Source organism: Mastigoproctus giganteus, chromosome 2 (assembly GCF_048544385.1).
Source record: "Mastigoproctus giganteus isolate SK-2022 chromosome 2, ASM4854438v1, whole genome shotgun sequence".
NCBI classification, from domain to species: Eukaryota; Metazoa; Arthropoda; class Arachnida; order Uropygi; family Thelyphonidae; genus Mastigoproctus; species Mastigoproctus giganteus.
In genome coordinates, this window is record NC_143576.1 from 262,664,986 (window position 1) to 262,686,859 (window position 21,874).

The 21,874-nt window shown below is 39.8% G+C and overlaps 1 protein-coding gene across 1 annotated transcript in view; it reads left to right on the forward strand.

Annotated features, from left to right (window-relative positions):
- LOC150090443 (integrin beta-PS-like) overlaps positions 1-21,874 on the forward strand; it is a 268,161-nt gene that overhangs the window by 97,397 nt on the left and 148,890 nt on the right. Inside the window, exons 10-11 of the mRNA XM_090389885.1 lie at positions 11,232-11,315; positions 16,921-16,998. Coding sequence (XP_090246011.1) covers positions 11,232-11,315; positions 16,921-16,998 — 162 coding nt within the window. The remainder of the gene's footprint in view (positions 1-11,231; positions 11,316-16,920; positions 16,999-21,874) is intronic.

Below are 21,874 nucleotides of genomic sequence, written 5' to 3' on the forward strand. Positions count from 1 at the left end.
TCCAGTCAATGGAAGGCGATCATTAATATACAAGAGGAAAAGAGTGGAAGAAAGAACTGAAGCTTGGGGAACACCTGCATTAGTGGAGACGTTAGAAGCACAGAGAACCATCACACCCAACAAGTGGTCAGAGAGAAAACGAGATACTCATTTACAAAAAAAAACAGTTGACAGACCAACTGTTTTTCGTAAATGGGTATCTAGTTTTCTAAATGAGATGGAATCTTATTTAGAAGACCTTTATGCCAAACATGATCAAAATCCTTTGAAAGAGCAACTGCTTGACTTTCACCAAACTTTCTCTTGAATTTGTCCATTATTGGATAACATAGGCTAGTGAAGCTACACTGATAGAATCCATACTGGCAATCATTTATCAGATGAAATGTTTTTAGATAGGTTAATACAGGGTGTCCAAAAAGTCTGGAACCAATGGTAAAAATATGTTTTTCTTTACAAGTGAAAAATGGCATTAACACTGAATGAAAAAAGGGTGGAGGTAGTCCTTCTTAGTGATCATTAGGGATGGATCCAGAGGGAAGTGGCAGATGAGTTTAATGCCAGACACCTGAAAGGAATCCAATAATGCACAGCCCAGTTGGGAAACTGGTGAACAAGTTTAGACTGGATCTGTCGACGACAAGCCTCGATGTGGTCGTCCTTCTGTAAATGAAAACACTCTAATTGGAGTGATTGCTAATTTTCATGGCAGCCCACAGAAATCCATTAGACGGACCAGTGCTGAAATTGCTGAAAATGCGTGGAGAGTCAGGGTGGACACGTTAGTAGATTTCATTTACGCCCATGGTGTAAATGGCAGTAAGCATTGGTTCCAGACTTTTTGGATGCCCTGTAGATTTCTCAATTACTTTAGAAAGTAGAAGTAAGTGCAATGAAACAATAATTGGATGAGATTGATTTGTCACCCTTTGTAGGAACTGGCTGGATATGAGCAAATTTCCAAGCAGAAGGAAAAACACCTTTGAAATAAGAAAGTGGAAAAATGTGATGCAGAACAGGAGTAACTCAGAAACACAGGTTTTGAGAACAAGCGGAGAAATTCCATCAGGACCATGTGCTTTTTTTTTTTTTTTTTGGCATCAAGGCTGTTAAAAATTCTTTTGACATCCTTTTGATGGAAGGCCACAAGAGGCATTCAATGGTATCTAATGGGAATTGAGGAGCTGGTTTATCAAGATCATCAATACTCGAGTTAGGGGGAAAAGTAGGATACTAGCAGGTCAGCTTTATATTTGGTTTCAGTGGCAATAGAATCATCTGGTTTTGACAGAGGTGGGAGAAGAGATGGGCAAAAGTTGCAGCCAATAGCTTTGGCAAGAGACCAGAATGCTCGACTACCATTTGGACAATAAGCAAATTTTCTTCTCTTAGCCTGGTTGAATTTTAATTTGGACTGATTGATAACTCCTTTACAATTGTTGAGAGCTTTGGTGTAGGGCGCTTCCGTAGCCAGGTGGGCAGGAGCAGCAGTGCGTAGCACACACTTCTTGATTAGACTAGGGTTCGAGCCCGTGACCACCAAATACGAAGGATGTGGAAAGGTCAGGGAATTAAAAAGGATAGGTGGAACAGGACCAGGGTATGTCTGCCAGGGGCAAAGGTTGATGACGTTGTAGAGCAGATATCATCTTTTAAGGGCACAAAAGGTGATATAGTTGTACACGTTGGCACTAATGATATCAAGAGTAGGAGACCGGCAGAATTGCTTAACAAGTACAGGTCACTGTTGAAAAAAAGCCGTGAAATAGGGTTGAATTTGAAAGCAATTCTGCCCAGACACGATAGGAGGGAGTATATGATGAGAGCCTTGTCAATCAATTCGGCCCTGGAAAGATTGTGCAAGGCTCAAGGGGTAGAATTTTTTTCAGCCTGGACTGTACTTGTTAACAGGAGAGATGGCTTCTACAGGGATGGGATACACTTAAATAGAAAGGGTGCAAGAATATTTGCTGATGCTATCGAGGCAGTGTTAGGTGGGTCGGAAAACTGCTAGCTTGGGGGGGAGACAAAGACAAATAGATTAACAGTAGCCACTGGCAGAGGTGAAAGAGATTCTTGCACTGCTTCTATTGGAATGAGCAGAAGCCTGAAAAACAAGATGCAGGATATTTCAGTGACTGCCGGGAGTCATTGCGGTACAAGTAAACACATCGGTTGTGTTAGGGTAGCTAAGAATAGAAATGGTGCATGTATATTTGCGTGTACACCAATGCTAGGATTTTAGTAAATAAATTTGATGAATTTAAGGTATTGCTCAAAACATCAAAGGCAGATATTGTTGGGATATCAGAGACGTGGTGTCACACAGATATAAGGAATGCAGAACTGGAATTTGGGGAGTACGTCTACAGAAAGGATAGACTGGATAGGAAGGGAGGAGGGGTTATGCTGGACATCGCTGGACAGTGCAGTGTCGAGTCAGTTTGGTGTGACATAAGCATTGGGAGATCAAAATTGAGAGTAGGAGTGTGCTATAGGCCTAATGACTCTGATGAGTATAATAAGATACTGTACAGGGAAATAGAGTGGGCCAGTAAATCAGAGAGTCTTATAATGGGAGATTTTAATTTCCCAGATATTGACTGGAATTTGGGGGCGGTCACTCACACACTAGCAAGGCTTTTGTGGATTTATTGGATGATTGTTTTCTACATCAGCATGTTCAGGAGGCAACTGGAGGGAAAAATACTCTTGATTTGATTATCAGCAGTGATTCTTCATGCAATAAGAATCTGCAGATAAATGAACCACTAGGTGGCAGTGATCACAGTGTGCTGAAGTGGGATTTACTCAAAGAGGTAACTACCATTAGGGGTAAAGGGAAGGGTTATTGCTTTCGTAAAGGCGACTACGATGGACCGAGACAGTATTTAAATTCTATACAGTGGGACCAACTGATGATGTTACCAACAGCAAATGCAAAATGAGAAACATTCAAAGAACTTATCTTGGAAGCTACTAGGCTTTATATACCAACTAACAAATATTGTTCAAGGTTTAGGCCTAAATGGATGTCAGATGAACTGATGAGGCATATGGTAGAGAAGAAATATGCATGGGATACATACAAATTAACACATGACACAGAAGCCTATGATAGATACAAGTTGATCTGTAACCAAGTTACAAAGGAGGTTAGGCAGGCGAAGGCAGCTTACAAGAAATCTTTGGCAAGGGATGCAAAGAAAAACAGCAAAGAGTTCTTTACTTATGTAAACTCTAGAAGGAAGGGGATGAATCAGATTGGTCCACTTGATATCGATGGGTCAACTGTTGATGATCCTGCTCAGGTAGCTAACAAACTAAATGAATATTTTGCATCGACATTCACACATGAGGAGTTATTTAGCGAGGGGAAAGCCAGAGGTGTATTCAACTCTAACAGTAAGCTAGAGAATCTTGTAATAACTGAGAGTAAAGTGGAGGACAAATTGTTGAAGATAAACACAAGAAAGGCACCTGGGGTCGATGGGATCTATCCAGTTATATTAAAGGAGGCAGCAAAGGAAGTAAGCAAACCCTTAGCCATAATTATGAGAGCTTCCTTGGACTCAGGGGAGGTACCCACAGACTGGAGATGTGCAAATGAAACCCCAATTCACAAAGGAGGTTCAAAGGCTGACACAAGTAATTATAGACCTGTGAGTTTAACTTCTGTTCAGGAAAATTAATGGAGGCACTAGTTAAAGAAGCACTGCAGGATCATTTAGACAAGACTTCAGTTATAGCTCGGACACAGCATAGTTTTGTTAAGGGGAAGTCTTGCCTGACCAATTTGATTGGATACTATGATGCAGTCACAAAGGAACTGGATGCAGGGAATAACTTTGATATTATATACTTGGATCTTAGAAAGGCTTTTGATACTGTTGCACCTGGAAGACTGCTGCACAAATTGGAGCAGTGTGACATAGGAGGCAAATTGCTGCTGTGGATAAAGGGGTGGCTGAGGGGGAGAAGACAAAGAGTGGTAATCAATGGACACTGCTCGTCGTGGACTAATGTTATTAGTGGAGTCCCTCAGGGCTCAGTGTTGGGTCCATTATTGTTTTCTGTATTCATAAATGATATTGATGAGGGTATATCAAGCTTAATGTCGAAGTTTGCAGACGATACAAAGGTAGGCAGGGTTGTCAAGGACACTACTGACACTATGCTGCTGCAAGAGGATCTGGAAAGGTTGAGCAGATGGGCTGAGAGGTGGCAAATGAAGTTTAACATTGACAAATGTAAAGTACTATGTATTTGAAACAGCAACCCCAGAGCAACGTATCAACTCTGTGGTACTACACTGACAGTGGTAGAGAATGAAAGGGACCTGGGGGTGGTTGTGCAGGCAAATATGAAGTTCTCTGAGCAGTGCAGACTGGCTGCAAGAGTAGCTCATGGTGTATTGTCAATGATATATACGAATTTTTGTAGCAGGGATAAGGAGGTGATTATTCCCTTGTATAAGGCAATGGTCAGGCCACACCTAGAGTACTGTATACAGGTCTGGAGGCCTCATTTCAAGAAGGATGTAGAGCTGCTGGAACGAGTACAGAGAAGGGCAACAAGATTAGTGAATGGAACAAAGGGGTGCTCTTATGAAGAAAGGCTTAAGTTTTGCAAATTACAGTGTCTGGAGACTAGGCACCAGCGAGGTGATCTGATAGAGGTGTATAAAGCCTTGAATGGTTTGAGCATGCTCAATGCTGATGAGATTCTTTCTCTCGCTCAGAATAATCACCTGAGAGGGCATAAATTCAAATTGAGGAAAGACAGATGTAGGATAGACGTGCGGAAATTTGCCTTTAGCCAGCGGGTGGTTGGTTGGTGGAACAGACTTCCATCCCTTGTTGTGGAAGTTGATAGCTTAAATAAGTTTAAGGCTCAGCTGGACAGATATTTTGAACGAACAGAGGGGTGAAGTGGAAGTGGTTTTTTTTTTTTTTTTTTTGGCTGATGCTGCATAAGCTTGCTTTCTTGCATCAAATGCCTCTACTAATGCTAATGACCACTGCTTACCCTTGGAGCAACATGGCGTTAGTTGCTAATGCTTCTAAAAACCAAATAACAACAACTACTCTTCATCAATACTGATACATGTATTCTAACATAAGATACTATACCGTTTCCTCCTTGCCACTCCTCGCCATATTACTATTTAACCATCTGAGGTAAATACCTCAAGGGCAAAAACCCTTCAGGATGACAGAGGCTTTTAGTGAAGCTTTTAACTTGCCACGTGACAAAGGAGACTTCTCCATACTTGATCCCTCCCAAGAACAAACCCCCAACGTGGAAGAAAATACAGGCGCCACTAATTTGTCGGTAAACACCGATGAGTTTCCACCCCTCGTTTCTTCACAGGAACAAAGTAAGACAAGGGAAACTACAAGTGTAACCGCTCCTAAGGCTAAATCAGAACATCTTGAATCTTCAAGCAAAGTACCAAATTCTACGACCACAAATATCGTTACTGATTCTTCACAAATAAAACATTTTAGTCCGGACATGTTGACTAGGGCTGCTACTGCAACTGCCAGGAAAATTAAAATACCAAACGTCGGGACTATTTTACTTTCAGATCTTTCCCCTGTCGATGCACTTACTTTCCTGCGAGAAGAAATTGAAACTTATTTATTAAACGACAATAGTAAGGTTACAAAAACTGCCATCAAAGCTATTCTTCATTCTTGGAGCGGTCTTGAATTAGTTGTGAATGGCTTGATTACAGAAAACGAAGCTCTTAAGATGAAAATAAAGATGCGGCAGATAAGAAGTGATGACTCAAAAACTATGCCCACACCTCTCTCATATGCTTCTGTGGCAAAATCTTCAACTTCTACAGAATTAGTTGATACTTCTTTGAACGTAGTTTCTCCTGAAAACTTTTCTGAGGCTACTGCACAATCCCTTGCAAAAAATTCTATTAACCAAACAGACAGTCTGCAATCCGCTAATGTTAAAACTACTTCAACCAGAAAACCACATTTATTACTCCTAAAGGCATCCGAGAGTTCTACTCTTACTACGAGCACTGATGTTAAAGAACGTGTAGTTAAAACCTTAAAGCAAGAATTGAAAGAAGTCAAAGTTAAAGCTCTCCGTCTTATTAAAAACAAAGGCGTAATTTTAGAAACTGATTCACGTAAAGATTTGGATACCATCTCTTCCTCAAAAATCCTGTCTGATGTTGGAATCACCCCTGAGATACCTAAGAAATTGAATCCAACCTTACTGGTATATAATATTGATAATGATTTAACCAAAGAGGAAATACTTGATGATTTCTACTTCAAAAACCTGAAAGAATTTAAATTCACACGTGAAGAAATCTCACAAGAGATCACTTTCCGATTTAAAACTAGCTCCAAATCAAAGAATACTTCGAATTGGGTGTTTGACTTTACCCCACGTATTTTTTCGGCTATCTCTACTTTAGACAGGTTATTTATTGGGTGGACCTCTCACCGATTTAAGCCGTTCACTGTTGTGACGAAGTGCTATTGTTGTCTTGCTTTCGGACACACTTCAAGTATGTGTAAACAAGAAAGACCTTCTTGTGGACATTGTGGCAAATTAGGCCATATCTTTGCTGAGTGCCCCAGCAAGGATCAACCGCCTGTCTGCATTAATTGCAAGAGGCACAAACATGATGCTAATCATTCGGTCAGAGATATCAACTGTCCTGAATACATAAAGGCTCAAGACACAGTAAGGCAACGAACAATTCCCTTTTAATATCACAGTCTTATCGAGTTCAAGCGCTTCCCAGCCAAATATTTCGACTGTAAACTTAAAATTTCTGCAAGCCAATGCTCACCATTCACGCACCGTGGCAGATGAGCTACGTCGTGTATCTGAGGAGGAACTCATTGACATTCTCATTCTTCAAGAACCATATCATAAAAAAGGACGAATTGTCGGATATCCTTGCTCTTCTCGGATTTTACAACCGACTCATACAGATCCTAAGGTAGCCATCGTAATATTTAATAAAAATGTTGACGTTTTACTCTTGTCCTGTTTAACATCACAGCATGCTATTTGCATTCAAGTCTTGAGTCCTAATCACTCGACTTATGTTATCTCAATGTATTGCCCCCCGTCATCTGACTTGACTCCTCACTTACACTATATTGATTCCGTATTCAGTTTATTAGGCCCTATTCCTCTGCTAATTTTACTCGACTCAAACTCCAAGTCTGCATTGTGGCATAGTTCTTTCACAGATGCGCGGGGATTACTGCTTGAGGATACCATCTTCTCCCATCAACTTACCGTCTTGAATCAACCAAACCAGCCATGTACCTTTTCCAATTCCCTGGGTGAATCAAACATAGACATCTCTCTGGCTACAGCCCGTATTGCTCCTTATATTATTGACTGGCACGTAGAAACTGACCTAACGACAAGTGACCATCGCTCCATCGTCTTCCTGCTGGGATCAACTCTTGCTCCTCAACAACCTCTTCGTAATCTCATACGTTACTCTCTTAGAAACATAAAATGGGAACGTTTTAATCGTTCCGTTCTCTCTCAATTGCCTGAAGACAACCTAGAAAATTTTAAATCTCTTACCACCGAACAACTAGCACTGCAGATTCAAAACATTATCATCACTGCAATTCAGAAATCTACGCATAAAAAGAAACTAAAAACTAACTGCACACCTTGGTGGAATAACGAACTATCCTCTACTCGGAAACTTGTACATAAAGCCAGAAGAAATTTTCAGCGTAAACGGCGTACTTGGTCTCAAGAAGAAGTCAACAGATTACATGAAGAATACAAAACTCTCAAAAGAAAATACGTAAAATTGATTTATGAAAGCAAATTGCAATCCTGGCACAATTTTGTCCGTACGTCTGGTAATAATAATCCTTGGGGCGTCATCTATAAAATTGCTAAAAATAAAATGATCTTGGGTGACATTTTTAACTCCGTTACCTCCAACAGTATGGAAACTATTACACTAACAGACTCCATAAATGCCATCTTGGACCAACTGCTGCCTAACGATGATCTCACTATTGACACTTCACACCATCTATCTATTCGTGATTTAAACCAAAAATACCTTCCTTTAGAAGAAACAAGTCCATTCACTGCAGAAGAACTTACTTCAATCTTGAATAAAATTCAGTCAAACAAATGTCCTGGCGATGACCTGATTGACAACATATTTATCAAACACTTTTATGACCTAAGGCCCAAAGTTCTACTTAAATTATTCAACAACTGCTTAAATACTGGAACGTTTCCCAAACCGTGGAAACACGCCATTCTTAAGATTTTACATAAACCTGGTAAGCCACTAGATAATGCGAGATCCTACCGCCCCATAGCCTTGCTCTCTCACCTGGGAAAAGTGTTAGAGAGATTAATTGCCAATAAAATAACCACACTGCAGGGAGCCACAAGCTCCACATCCTCTCTTCAATACGGATTTAGGCAAGGGCTTGGATGCGAAGACGCCTTATTAGAACTCCACCACCTCATTGACTGCTCCACTTCCAAGTACGTTATGGCAATCTTTATCGATTTTGAGGGCGCTTTTGATAATTTATGGTGGGAAAGTGCCCTCAGCAGACTCCGTTCCAATCACTGCTCTCTTCAGCTTTATAAACTTGTTAGAAACTATTTTGCTGATCGCACCGTCACCGTCATCACTAAAAGCACGAAGATTAACAGATCTGTCTCCCGTGGTTGCCCCCAAGGATCTATTTTAGGTCCCTTGATTTGGAACCTAGTTCTCGATGATTGGCTGCTTAGGACTCCTGAATTTCAAAATGTGCGACAACTTGCGTATGCAGATGACATTATCATTTTAGTGAATGGAAACTCAAGATCTGAATTAGAACTCTATGCCAATAAAGTACTCTTTGAACTATCGTCCTGGTCCTCTAAGAACAAATTAAAATTATCCCCAACAAAATCGAAGATCATGATTTTTAAACACAAATTAGACTATCGCAGACCACCAGTTGTAAAACTTGACAAGAAATCACTTCCACTTGTCCGAAGCACCAAATTTTTAGGAGTCATCATCGACGACCGCTTTTCCTTTACTGAGCATATTCAACATCTGTCTGTCAAAGTTAAGAGTTTTACCGCGATGCTGCTCCAAATTACCAGACATGACTGGGGACTGAACACTAAAACCCTACATCTATTTTACAATGCTGCCATAATCCCAATTACAACCTACGCTGCCAGCCTTTGGTTTAGACGTACTGCACTCAAAACAGTACAAACCAAGTTATCCACTATTCAACGTTGCTTTCTCCTCAGCCTACTTCACGTTTGCCGAACAGTATCAACTCCAGCTTTACAGACTCTTGCAGGCACCATACCACTTGACTTGCATGTTGTGTTTAGAGGGCTTTGCTTTTACATCCGCAAAGGCATTTCCGTGGAATTTCAGGGAATCATTGTTAACCCTCAGACTGATCCCAAAACTGAGCGAACCAGATGCTGGAATTTGTTAGTGAATACCTGGCAGAATAGATGGAATTCTACCGAAAAAGGAGCTATCACCAAAAACTTCGTTCCCGACGTAACTGCACTACTTGCATCATCCACCAGAAAATGGTTTTCACCCTCACTGTTTACCTCCTACATACTAACTGGGCATGGTTCGCTTAACGCAAAACTCTACCAAGTCAGACTTTCCAATACAGTCTCCTGTCGATGTGGGCTACCGGAAGACTCTCCTCACGTACTTTTTGAATGCTCCATTTACGATGATCTAAGATCGGCTCTTAAGGCAACAGTACCAAACTTGTGTCCCGGAGGTGAGAAGATACTCATTTCTGTCAACAATTTCCAGGCCCTTCAAACCTTCTGCAATGCTGCTTTTAATCGCAGGAAGGCTCTCAACCTCAATGTTAATTCAAGAAATGAAACTGAAAATGCATCATAAATCATAATACAACTGTGCGCTGCCTCGTCGTCCTGATGACGTCATATACAAAATTGTTGTGGCTTTCAAGAACACACAAAGATTTTGACAGATGCTGCACTTCTCTGACTCATCCTTTATCAAGACTCTCTTCAACTAAACCTCTGCTCAGTGATACCGTCATCTACCAGAGACTTCTGACACCACTCCAGATTAACAGAATTCAGAATTATATCTAGAACTTGTTCCTGCCGATCATGATTGAATGACATTACAACTTCTGTTTGACAATACACCTTTTCTCTTTGTGGACCACTTTGGGCAGCACTGCATACAGATGTGGGCAAGAAATGGATAAAGATTTTATTTTTATTTTTATTTTTTTTTTTTTTTTTTACTTTATGCTATTCTCATCCTTATTTCTTCGTCTTCTGCTGTCCTTTCTCCTGGGAGTGTGTGTGTGTGTGTGTGTGTGTGTGTGTGTGTGTGTGTGTGTGTGTGTGTGTGTGTGTGTGTGTGTGTGTGTGTGTGTGTGTGTGTGTGTGTGTGTGTGTGTGTGTGTGTGTGTGCGTGCGCGCGCTGTTGCCGGCTTGCTGGCGCGGGGTTCTTTTGAATGGCTCCAAATCCTCTTTGGACATTCAGTACGTGACTGTTGAGGTTGGCCATGGTTCTTGCGCAGTTGTGGCCTACCTCCCCGTGGTGTAGACGGACACTGGGCAGGCTTTCCAGGTGATCGCCTGCCTGGTGACAAAACGGCCAGAAACAACTAAACAACACAACAACACACACACTGCACGAACATAACGTTACACACATTTCTGGCCTGTTACAGTGCTTTCTGTAACCATCACAGTGTACAAAGACGGAGATGAACTTTCGTTCAGGTGCCGTCCTACATAAGATACTATACATGTCTACATGTCTACATATTATATTATGGTCTTAGGGTATATGTTATGATGGCAATGGCATTATCCTATACTTCCATGTAATATATTTAATAACCATCATCATACTGTCTATATCCATACTTATCTCATATAGTGTATATATGTATATTGGAGAAATATATTTCTTTTAATTAAAGATATATATTTCTTTATTAATCATTCATATTTTTAATGTTAATAGTACATTCAGTTACAGAGTAAGACTATAATATATATATTTTTTTACTAAAGTATTTTTAAAGGCAAGAAGGAATGGTACTGTTTCAACCTTTGAAGAAATGTTTAGCCCTTTTGCAATTTTTTACTTTATTCTTTTCTTTTTTTATTTATTTATTATGATTTTTTTTTTTTTTTTTTGTATTTGATTATAGGAAAAAATTGGATGGAATACACAGTCAAGGAAAGTTGTCATATTTGCTACTGATTCTATTTTTCATCATGCTGGTGATGGAAAGGTAAGATTTGTTTATATTTTGAAGATAACTTGTAAAATATATATAATGGTTTTTTTTTAAATTTACCATGCACAAATGCATTCTGTTGCCTGAAGTATTGGAACACTAATGAATGAGTAAAACATCACTAGGAACTCCTTCACCTTTTATATACGAGGTGTGGCAATAAAGTTCCTGTACTGGTGCAATAAAAACAACACAAAGTGAAGGATCTCAAAAATGGTTTATTTTTTTTTCAAAGTAATCATCACCTCATTGAATGCACTTATTACGCCATTCTGAAAGTTTCTAAAAAGAGCCAGCAAAGGCATCAAAAGAGATGATGTTCAATTTAGCAGTTACATTTCCTTCATTGAAGACATTTGTTTGTTTGGTTTTTAGGAGCATTAGCAACTAAGGCCATATGCCATATTGCTCCGGGATATGTGGTGGTCATTCCCTGACCTTTCCGCATCCTCCGTATTTGGTGGTGACGGGCTCGAACCCCAGTCTAATCAAGAAGCGTGTGCTACGCACTGCTGCTCCTTCCCACCTGGCTATGGAGGCACCTCATTGAAGAGGCCTCTGTAGTCAGGAACCCTATGATTCATCTATAATGCTACTAAAACACTGACTCAAATCAATAAAATACCTTTATTAAATAAATAAACTACATGTACTGACTGTATAAACTGTATATTAAAATAAAATATAATAAAATGAGATTATATTCCAACAAGAAATGTAAAATAAAAATGCTAAAAAGATATTTAAAATTACTAAAAACCATTAAAACTGTAGCTTTCAGCAGCAGCAGCCGCCTTCATCAGCAATAATCATTACAGGTTATCCAACAATCTATATATGTACACCTATACGTACCAGCAGGTATGCAACACGAGCTACGGCACTTTTGTTCAATCCACTTCCCGTGCATTGGAATAAACTGTTCCAAAACTTTCGTCTCTCCCTAGGATAAGGGCTTCAGAAAGTGGGTGAATACGACAGCCGTTGTCCATATTAAGACTATAGCGTCCAGACGAACATATCCTCAAACTCTCTAGCCATTTCCAGTTCCAAAAACCATGCGCTCTATCTACAATCACAGCTTTTTAGTCATAATACCATGCCCAGTTTCCCAGGCATGTTCAGCTACAGCTGAACCAACATTTGTCTTGAGGGGCCCGGTCATGTATCCCCAGGCGATCATGCAGCCTATGCTTCATCTCCCCCACAATCCAGGCACTCAATTTCATATACAACCCCACTAGTGTCGTTAGTTGAGTAGAATCTTTAACTGCAGACACTACCGTGCACAGTTTCCAGCGCGGAAGCTGCACACAGCATATCTGACATGAGGGCAATATACGAGCGATGGGTTCCAAGATGCCCAGATAGTAGGGGATGTATGCAGTGGCAACAGGTGTGAAAACATCCCTACAACTACTACTCATATCTCTCAAACATCCCTCAATTATGCTCTGGGAGTAGCCACACGTTAAGGTCAGCCGTAACCTGTTTGGTCTTGTCGTCCCTCTCCTCAGATGACGAACAATGGGACCCCTACCCATTAAGGCCTTGACCACACTATTTTTGTGGCAACCGGCCTGGGCAGTTTTAAAGTGTGTGTATTGGCCATGACAGATAGGTTTTCTATAAACCTTGGTTCTCGAGTGTTGCCCTTCTCTATACACATATACATCTCGGAATGGAAGGGCCCCCTTCCAGTTCCACCTCCAAGGTAAACTGAATATATAGTGAACCAATTAGGTACTTCAGTTTTGTATCCCCTTTGTATTACCGTGAACGTGTCATCAGCATTAGTAGAAGCATATGATGCAAGAAAGCAAGCTTATGCAGCATCAGCAAAAAAAAAAAAAAAAAAAATAGCTTCCATTTCACCCCTCCGTTTGTTGCAAATACCTTTCCAGCTCAGCCTTAAATTTATTTAGGCTATCAACTTCCACAACAAAGGATCGAAGTCTGTCCCACCAACCAACTACCCGCTGGCTAAAGGCAAACTTCTGCACATCTATCCTACATCTGTCTTTCCTCAATTTGAATTTTTGTCCTCTCAGATGATTATTCTGAGCAAGAGGAAGAATCCCATCAGAATTGAGCATGCTCAAACCATTCAAGGCTTTATACACCTCTATCAGATCACCTTGCAGGTGCCTAGTCTCCAGACACAGTAATTGCAAAATTTAAGCTGTTCTTTGTAAGAGAAACCCTTTGTTCCATTCACTAATCTTGTTGCCCTTCTCTGTACTCGTTCCAACAGCTCTACATCCTTCTTAAAATGAGGCCTCCATACCTGTATGCAGTACTTAAGGTGTGGCCTGACCATTGTCTTATACAAGGGAATAATCACCTCCTTATCCCTGCTAGTAAAATTCCTGTATATCATTGACAAGACACTATGAGCTACTCTTACAACTGTCTGCACTGCTCAGAAAACTTCATATCTGTCTGCACAATTACCCCCAGGTCCTTTTCGTTCTCTACCACTGTCAGTATAGTACCATATAGTTGATACATCACTCTGGGGTTACTGATTCCCATATGTAGCCCATCTGCTCAACTTTTCTAGATCCTGTTGCAGCAGCATACTGTCATTACTGTCCTTAACAACCCTGCCATTTATAAATACAGAAAACAGCAATGGATCCAACACTGAACCCTGAGGGACTCCACTAATAACATTAGTCCACAATGAGCAGTGTCCATTGATTACCACTCTCTGTCTTCTCCTACTCAACCATCCTTTTATCCATAGCAGCAATTTTGATTCCAATGCCACACTGCTCCAATTTGTGCAGCAGTCCATGTGCAACAGTATCAAAAGCCTTTCTAAGATCCAAATATATGATATCAAAGTTATTCCCTGCATCCAGTTCCTTTGTGAGCACATCATAGTATCCAATCAAATTGCTCAGGCAAGACTTTCCCTTAACAAAACCATGCTGTGTCCGAGCTATAACTGAAGTCTTGTCTAGATGATCCTGCAGTGCTTCTTTAACCAGTGCCTCCATTAATTTCCTTGGAACGGAAGTTAAACTAACAGGTCTATAATTACTTGTGTCACCCTTTGATCCTCCTTTGTGAATTTGGGTCACGTTTGCACATCTCCAGTCCATGGGTATTTGGACTCAGGGAACTCCAGTTCCCTGAGTCCAAAGAAGCTCTCATAATTATAGCTAAGGGTTTGCTTACTTCCTTTGCTGCCTCCTTTAATATAACTGGATAGATCCCGTTCACCCCGGGTGCCTTTTTTATGTTTATCTTGAACAATTTCTCCTCCACTTTCCTCTCAGTTATTACAAAATCATCTAGCTCACTGCCAGAGTTTAATTCACCTTCGGCATTCCCCTCCCTGAATAACTCCTCATGGGTGAATATAGAAGCAAAATACTCATTTAGTTTGTTAGCCACCTGAGCAGGATCATCAACAGTTGAACCATCAATATCCAGTGGACCGATCTGATTCCTCCCTTTCCTTCTAGAGTTTACATAGGTAAAGAACTCTTTGTTGTTTTTCTTTGCATCCTTTGCTAAGGATTTCTCATAATCTGCCACAATAATCTCACAATAATTACTTGGTTACAGACCAGCTTATATCTATCATAGATTTATATGTATCCCACGCATTTTTCTTCTCTGCCAAATGTCTGATTAGTTCATCTGACATCCATTTAGGCCTAAAACTTGAACAATATTTCTTAGTTGGTATGTAAAGCCTAGTAGCTTTCAAGATAAATTCTTTGAATGCTTCCCATTTTGAATTTGCTGTTGGTAACATCATTTGCTGTTGGTCCCACCGTATAGAATTTAAATACTGTCTCAGACGACCATAGTCACCTTTACGAAAGAAAAAACCCTTCCCTTTACCCCTGATAGTAGTTACCTCTTTGAGTAAGTCCCACTTCAGCACATGTGATCACTGCCACCAAGTGGTTCCTTTATCTGCAGATTCTTAATGCATGAAAAATCACTACTGGTAATCGGATCAAGAGTATTACTCCCTCTAGTTGCCTCCCGAACATGCTGATGTAGAAATCAATCATCCAATAAATCCACAAAAGCCTTGCTAGTGTGTGAGTGACCAACCCAGAAATTGAAATCCCCAATCATAAGACTCTCTGATTTACTGGCCCACTCTATTTCCCTGTACATTTTCTTATTATACTCATCAGAATCATTAGGCCTATAACCCACTTCTACTCTCAATTTTGATCTCCCATTGCTTATGTCACACCAAACTGACTCGACACTACACTGTCCAGCGATGTCGACTGGCTTTATTTCCTTGGATTTTATGTGTTTCTTAACTAATAGTATAACCCCTCCTTTCTGTACATATTGTACTCCCCAAATTCCAATTCTGCATTCCTTATATCTGTGTGACACCACCTTTGATATCCCAACGATATCTGCTTTTGAAGCTTTGAGCAATACCTCAAATTCATCAAATTTATTTACCAAACTCCTGGCATTGGTGTACACGCAAGTATACATGCACGTGTTCTTTTTCTTAGCTACCCTAACACAACTCATGTGTTTACTTGTACCGCAATGACTCCCAGCAGTCTCTGAAATATCCTGCATCTTGTTTTCCAGGCTTCTGCTCATTCCAATAGAAGCAGTGCAAGAATCACTTTCACCTCTGCCAGTGGCTACTGTTAATCTATTAGTCCTTATATCCCCCCAAGCTAGCAGTTTTCCGAACCACCTAACACTGCCTCGATAGCATCAGCAAATATTCTATCACCCTTTCTATTTAGGTGTATCCCATTCCTGTAGAAGCAGTCCCTTCTGTTAACATGCAATTACTTGGCCAGATTTACTTGGAAACCTAATGTGTTTTCCATTATTAAACACCAAATGAACTTAAGAGCTTTTCAAAAGAGAAATTCAGTTTATTTGGTGTTTAACCAGTTGACAGACCTCAGTAACTTTCTAAGTGAATAATTTTGGTTTTGTATTGGAATTGTTTGTTATTTGAATAGAAGTTGTAATGTCTCAGAAATCTTCTAATTTTTCTGTGTAAGGAATATAATAAAAATGAACTTGTTTTTGAAGTTTGTTTCAATCAAAAATCATTTAAATTAACTAGTGTTAATTATTTCAAAATAAGTTTCTAATCAAATTATTTTTGAAATCAAAAGTCGTAACTCTGCCAAATATAAGTGGCTATTTTACTTTAATTGGTTAAGATTACAATCTTAACTCTGGATGTTTTGCTTAACAAGTATTAGTGTAATTTTAGATCTTAAACTAGATAACATTTTCCAAAGTAAATCAAATGTCATCCTATGTGAGAATTAAAGAACATGTCTAGTGTAGGAAAGTTTTCTTGGTACTTCAGGATTCATTAAATTATAGTTTCTACTGGAATGCTCATTCTGTAGGATATTTTTTCATTTAACAGAATTACTCAAATGTTTCATATACATTTGCTATTAATTACTCCGTAGGTGGCCACTGTCAATAACAAATGAAACTGCAAAATACCTGGGGCAAGGGGAAGGGAAACAATTTATGAATTTATGTTTGTAAAATATTTATCTGAACAGATAATATCATTGATATGTATATATATATATTTTTTTCCCTTCTGTCATTTCAGCTTGGAGGAATAGTGAAACCCAATGATGGACTTTGTCATCTTGATAGTGATGGTTATTACACTGAAAGTGTGCATCAGGTATTTTGGGTTTTAAATGAAATTTTCATATTAATTTCAGATTAGCATTAGTATTAGTGATAGCAAATGATGCAAGGAAGCAAGCTTATAGAGCATCAGCCAAAAAAAATATTAAATTTCCCACATAACCTGTCTATCCTCCTCTGATAATTTATCTAATTCCTCCTTATGTTTATTCAGACTACCACAACACTAGATGGAAGTTTGCTTTCTGTACATCTATCCTGAAACCATTCTTCCTCAATTTAAATTTATGTCCCCGTATGTGTATTGTCCAAGCAAGGATAACTGTGTGGATAATTGCAAGAATGCCATCAACAATTAGCTTACTCAGTCCATTCAAAACCTTAAACACTGCAATTAGATCTCGTCACAGGTAGCTTGTCTCCAGACACTACAATTTGCATAACTGAAGCCCTTCTTGGTAAGAGCAACCTTTTGTTCCCCCCCCCCCACCAATCTCATTGCTCTCTCTGCACCCATTCCAACAATCTACATAATTACTAAAATGAGGCTTCCAGACATGTAGGCAGTACTCAAGATGTGGTCTAACCATTGCCCTGTAGAGTGTAATAATTACCTCTTATCCCTGCTGGAAAAATTTCTATATATCATTGACAAAACTTCACGAGCTCCTAGCAACTCAGAGAACTTATATGACTGACTGCACAGTTACTCACTTGTCTCTTTCATTTTCCACTATCTTGAGTGTGGTACCACACAGTTTCTATGTTATTCATGGATTGCTGCTAACCATAAGGTTACTTATCTTGTTACATCATTTTCTATATAGGCTTGGTGAATATAGGAATGTGTGTGTTTTTTTTTTTGTTTTTTTTTGTATTCATCACAATCTCTTGATAAACTACTAGGTGCCTAGGCAGGCATGAGTGAAGCTTTATACAGTCTTAATATCATTTTTCACATCTGATTAAATTATAAACTATTTGCTTAAATCTCTCTACTTATCTATTAAGTAAGTGTAGGGTCTTGGAATGGTTGAGGGAATAATACCATCACTTCTAAAGTTATGTTGTGGGAAGTCATGTCACCCGAATTTTGCCAACTGAATGAAATTAAGAATCCATCCAGATCTTAAATATTAACAATCTATTCAAGACATGAGTATCCACTGCTAGTATCAGTAAAGGCTAAGAATACAGGAAACCAAGCTTTTGTTTGCTACATCAACAAAAAAAAAATAATAATAAAATAATAAATAAAATAATAATAATAATAATAATGTTCCGGTCAACCCTTCCCTATCTCTTCCATCATGCAGTATGATTGATGACTTTTGAGGTTATGATGAACATCGTGACGAGATTAATTATTCCTTACATTTTGAAGGTACAGCTTTAAAAGGGTGTTCTCAGGCCGGCCGCTAGTTAGTACACCGGACCAAACCTATTGGTAACTCTCTATGAGGATCAGCTAGTGTATAATCTTGCTTCCTCTACTCTGCCAGATAGTGATTGGAGGGAGTCCAAGTAGTGTGTATGTGGGGAGCATTGTTGAGGCCACGTTATGTCAAGGATCTGGGTATATTCTTACCATGTGTACGCCATATCAAAAATTTCATTACTTCATACAGCATGTCCCACCCACTTTTTCTTACTATTGAATACACCATGAATTGTCAAACTAATAGAGCAAGCTTATCTGCGAAAAGATCTAGACCACCCAAGCACTTCATAATTCATTTCACAAATATACGTGGTCTCAATTCTAATCTCAACGATGTCCATTTCCACTTGCAGTGCCGACCGGGCTGGCCGAGTGGGTAAAGTACCTGCCCGGCAACCCAAAGGTCGCGGGTTCGATTCCCGCCTCGGGCTTGGATCAAAGTACTGCAAAAACCTTGGGAGGTGCAATATGGCCACAGAAGCCGATGCGCCAACAACTACCAAATCAAAATCAATCCACTTGCAGTCTGCCAAACCCCATGTACTTTTTCTGACAGAATCTCAGTTATCTGTTGATTCAACTGCTCATCTCAGATGCCAAAATTATTCACTGTATGATTCCTTTCGCCTCAAAGGTGGTACTTGTGCATATGTCCGTTCTGATATTCCCTGTCAGAGACTTGGCAATTTGGAATCTCCTCTCTTTGATCTTCTCTGGCTTAAAACCTCTCTACCTCACTGTGTCAAATTCATCTGTTGTCTCTACCATTTTCCCAACTCCACTAATCACTTACAGCTCTTTGACACAGTGTTGCAACTCTCTTTGCAACTTGACTTTCTCCAGTCCAACTTTCCTAACAGTCAGGTAATTTTCCTTGGTGATTTTAATGTTCACAACTCCAGCTGGCTTCCATTTTCTAGTCACACCGACCCAGCTCGTCGAGATGCTGAGGCTTTTGCAATTACTAATGACCTTGCACAGATTGTTCATTTACCTACAAGAGTACCGGACAATCCTAATCATACAGCCAATACGCTTGATCTTTTTCTCACAAACAACCCTTCTAAGTACACGGTCGAAGTGAGAGGTCCTTTAGGCACTTCAGATCACAACTTGGTGATTGTCTCTTCTCCAATGGAACCTTTATCTCATGGCTATTCCCAACCTCGTGTTGTTTGGCATTACAAGAATGCAAAATGGGATGACCTGCGAGACTTCTTTTCTTCTTTTCCCTGGTCGGATTACTGTTTCAAAACTTCTGATGTCAACTTTTGTTCAGACCGTGTCAGTGAAATTATTCTTGCAGGAATGGAATCTTTTATTCTACGCTCCACTTTAAAATCTCTTCCTTTATCTAAACCTTGGTTTTCCAATAAATGTGCTAAGGCTGTTCAAGAGAAGAATGTTGCATATCGTAATTGGCTTGTTTCTAATTCTTAGGTTTCATTTTCTGCCTACACCAAAGCTCGCAACAATTGTAAAGCAGTTATTAATCAGTCCAAACTAGAGTTTGAACAGGCTAAGAGTAGAAAACTTGCTTCTTGCCCTAATGGTAGCCGAGCATTCTGGTCTCTTGCCAAAGCTATTGGCCGCAACTTTTGCCCATCTCTGCTCCCACCTCTGTCCAAACCAGATGGTTCTGTTGTCACTTCAGCCAAGGATAAAGCTCACCTGCTAGCAACCCATTTTTCTTCAAGCTCATGTACTAATGATCTTGGAAAAACACCTTCCACCATTCCCAACACACTCCATTCAATGCCTCCTGTGGTCTTCCGTCAAAAGGATATCAGAAGGATTTTGATGAATCTTGATGCTAAGGAAGCTCCAGGTCCTGTTGGTATTTCTCCTCTTGTTCTCAAAACCTGTGCTCCTGAACTTACTCCTATTCTTTGCCACCTTTTTTCACTTTCTTATTCCAAAGGTGTTTTTCCTTCTGCTTGGAAATTTGCTCGTATCCAGCCAGTTCCTAAAAAGGGTGACAAATCCCTCCCATCCAATTATCGTCCCATTGCAATTACATCTACTCTTTCTCAAGTAATGGAGAAATCAATTAACCGCCAACTCTTAAACTACCTAGAAACCTTCCGTCTGATCAACGATTGCCAGTATGGATTCCATCAGTGTCAATCAACTGGTGATATTCTGGCTTATGTTACCCATTTATGGACTAATTCAATGGAAAGGTTCGGTGAAACACAAGTAGTTGCTCTTGACATCTGAAAGGCTTTTGATCGTGTTTGGCATAGAGGTCTTCTAAACAAGCTTTCATCTTATGGTTTACCAACTGATCGCTCACTGAGGGTGATGGTAGATGGTAGATGGCTCTCTGTCTTCTAACTTCTCCACTAATGCCGGTGTCCCCCAAGGTTTAGTTCTTTTCCTCTTGTATATTAACGACCTTCTTCCATTGACTGGAAATCCTATCCATAGTTTTGATAATGATAGCACATTGTATTTCACTTTCCATTTTGAGAAACCTTGTCCTGCTCAATCAGCTTCAACTTCTCGAAAATCTGCTACTAGTTTCTTAAATACCGATCTTCAGGTAATTCTCCAGTGGGGCAAAGACAATTTAGTTGATTTCAACCCTTCTAAACTCAGTCTTGTCTTATATCTCTCAAAAAGGATTCTTCTGCTCCTGCTTATCTTTAGTGACACTCCAATTTCTAGGCAAAATGATATATCTCTTTTGGGGATTACCCTGACTTCTAATTTCTCTTGGCACAAGCACATTGCAAATATTGCTTCTTCTGCATCTAAAAAACTTGGTTTTCTCTTTCGCTCTCGGCGTTAATTTTTTTCCAAACAGCTCCTCACTCTGTATAAATCGCAGATCCGCCCTGCCATGGAATATTGTTCCCACATCTGTGGGTGGTGCCCCCAAAACCTCTCTCAGGCTTCTTGATTCCATTCAGAAGAGGGCAGTTAGGTTAATTAATGATTCATCTCTAACAGAGTCTCTCCACTCGCTGTCTCATAGACGTACTGTTTCTGCTGCATGTCTCTTCTACAGATATTGCCATGGGCACTGTTCTTCTGAATTGGCTTCTATAATTCCCGCTCTCTTTTTCAAAACAGTCCGAACACATACTGCCACCAGCCAACATCCATTTACTGTCCAACTTCAAACCCACAGAACGAACTTTTCATCTTCCTCATTTATTCATTCAGCTGCTGTTTTCTGGAACAACCTTCCTTCATACGTATTTCCTGAAAATTACAATGTACAGAAGTTCAAATCCAATGTCAACAAATATCTTCTTTCGTCTTCTCAACCTGCAACCCAATGCTAATACCTCTCGTGTTTGGGGTTCACGTAAAAAAAAAAAAAAATAGAACCATCTGGTTTTGACAGAAATAGGATCAGAGATGGACAGAAGTTGCTGCCAATAGCTTTGGCTAGAGACCAGAATGCTTGACTGCCATTTGGACAAAAAGATAGTTTTCTACTCTTAGCCTGTTTGAAATC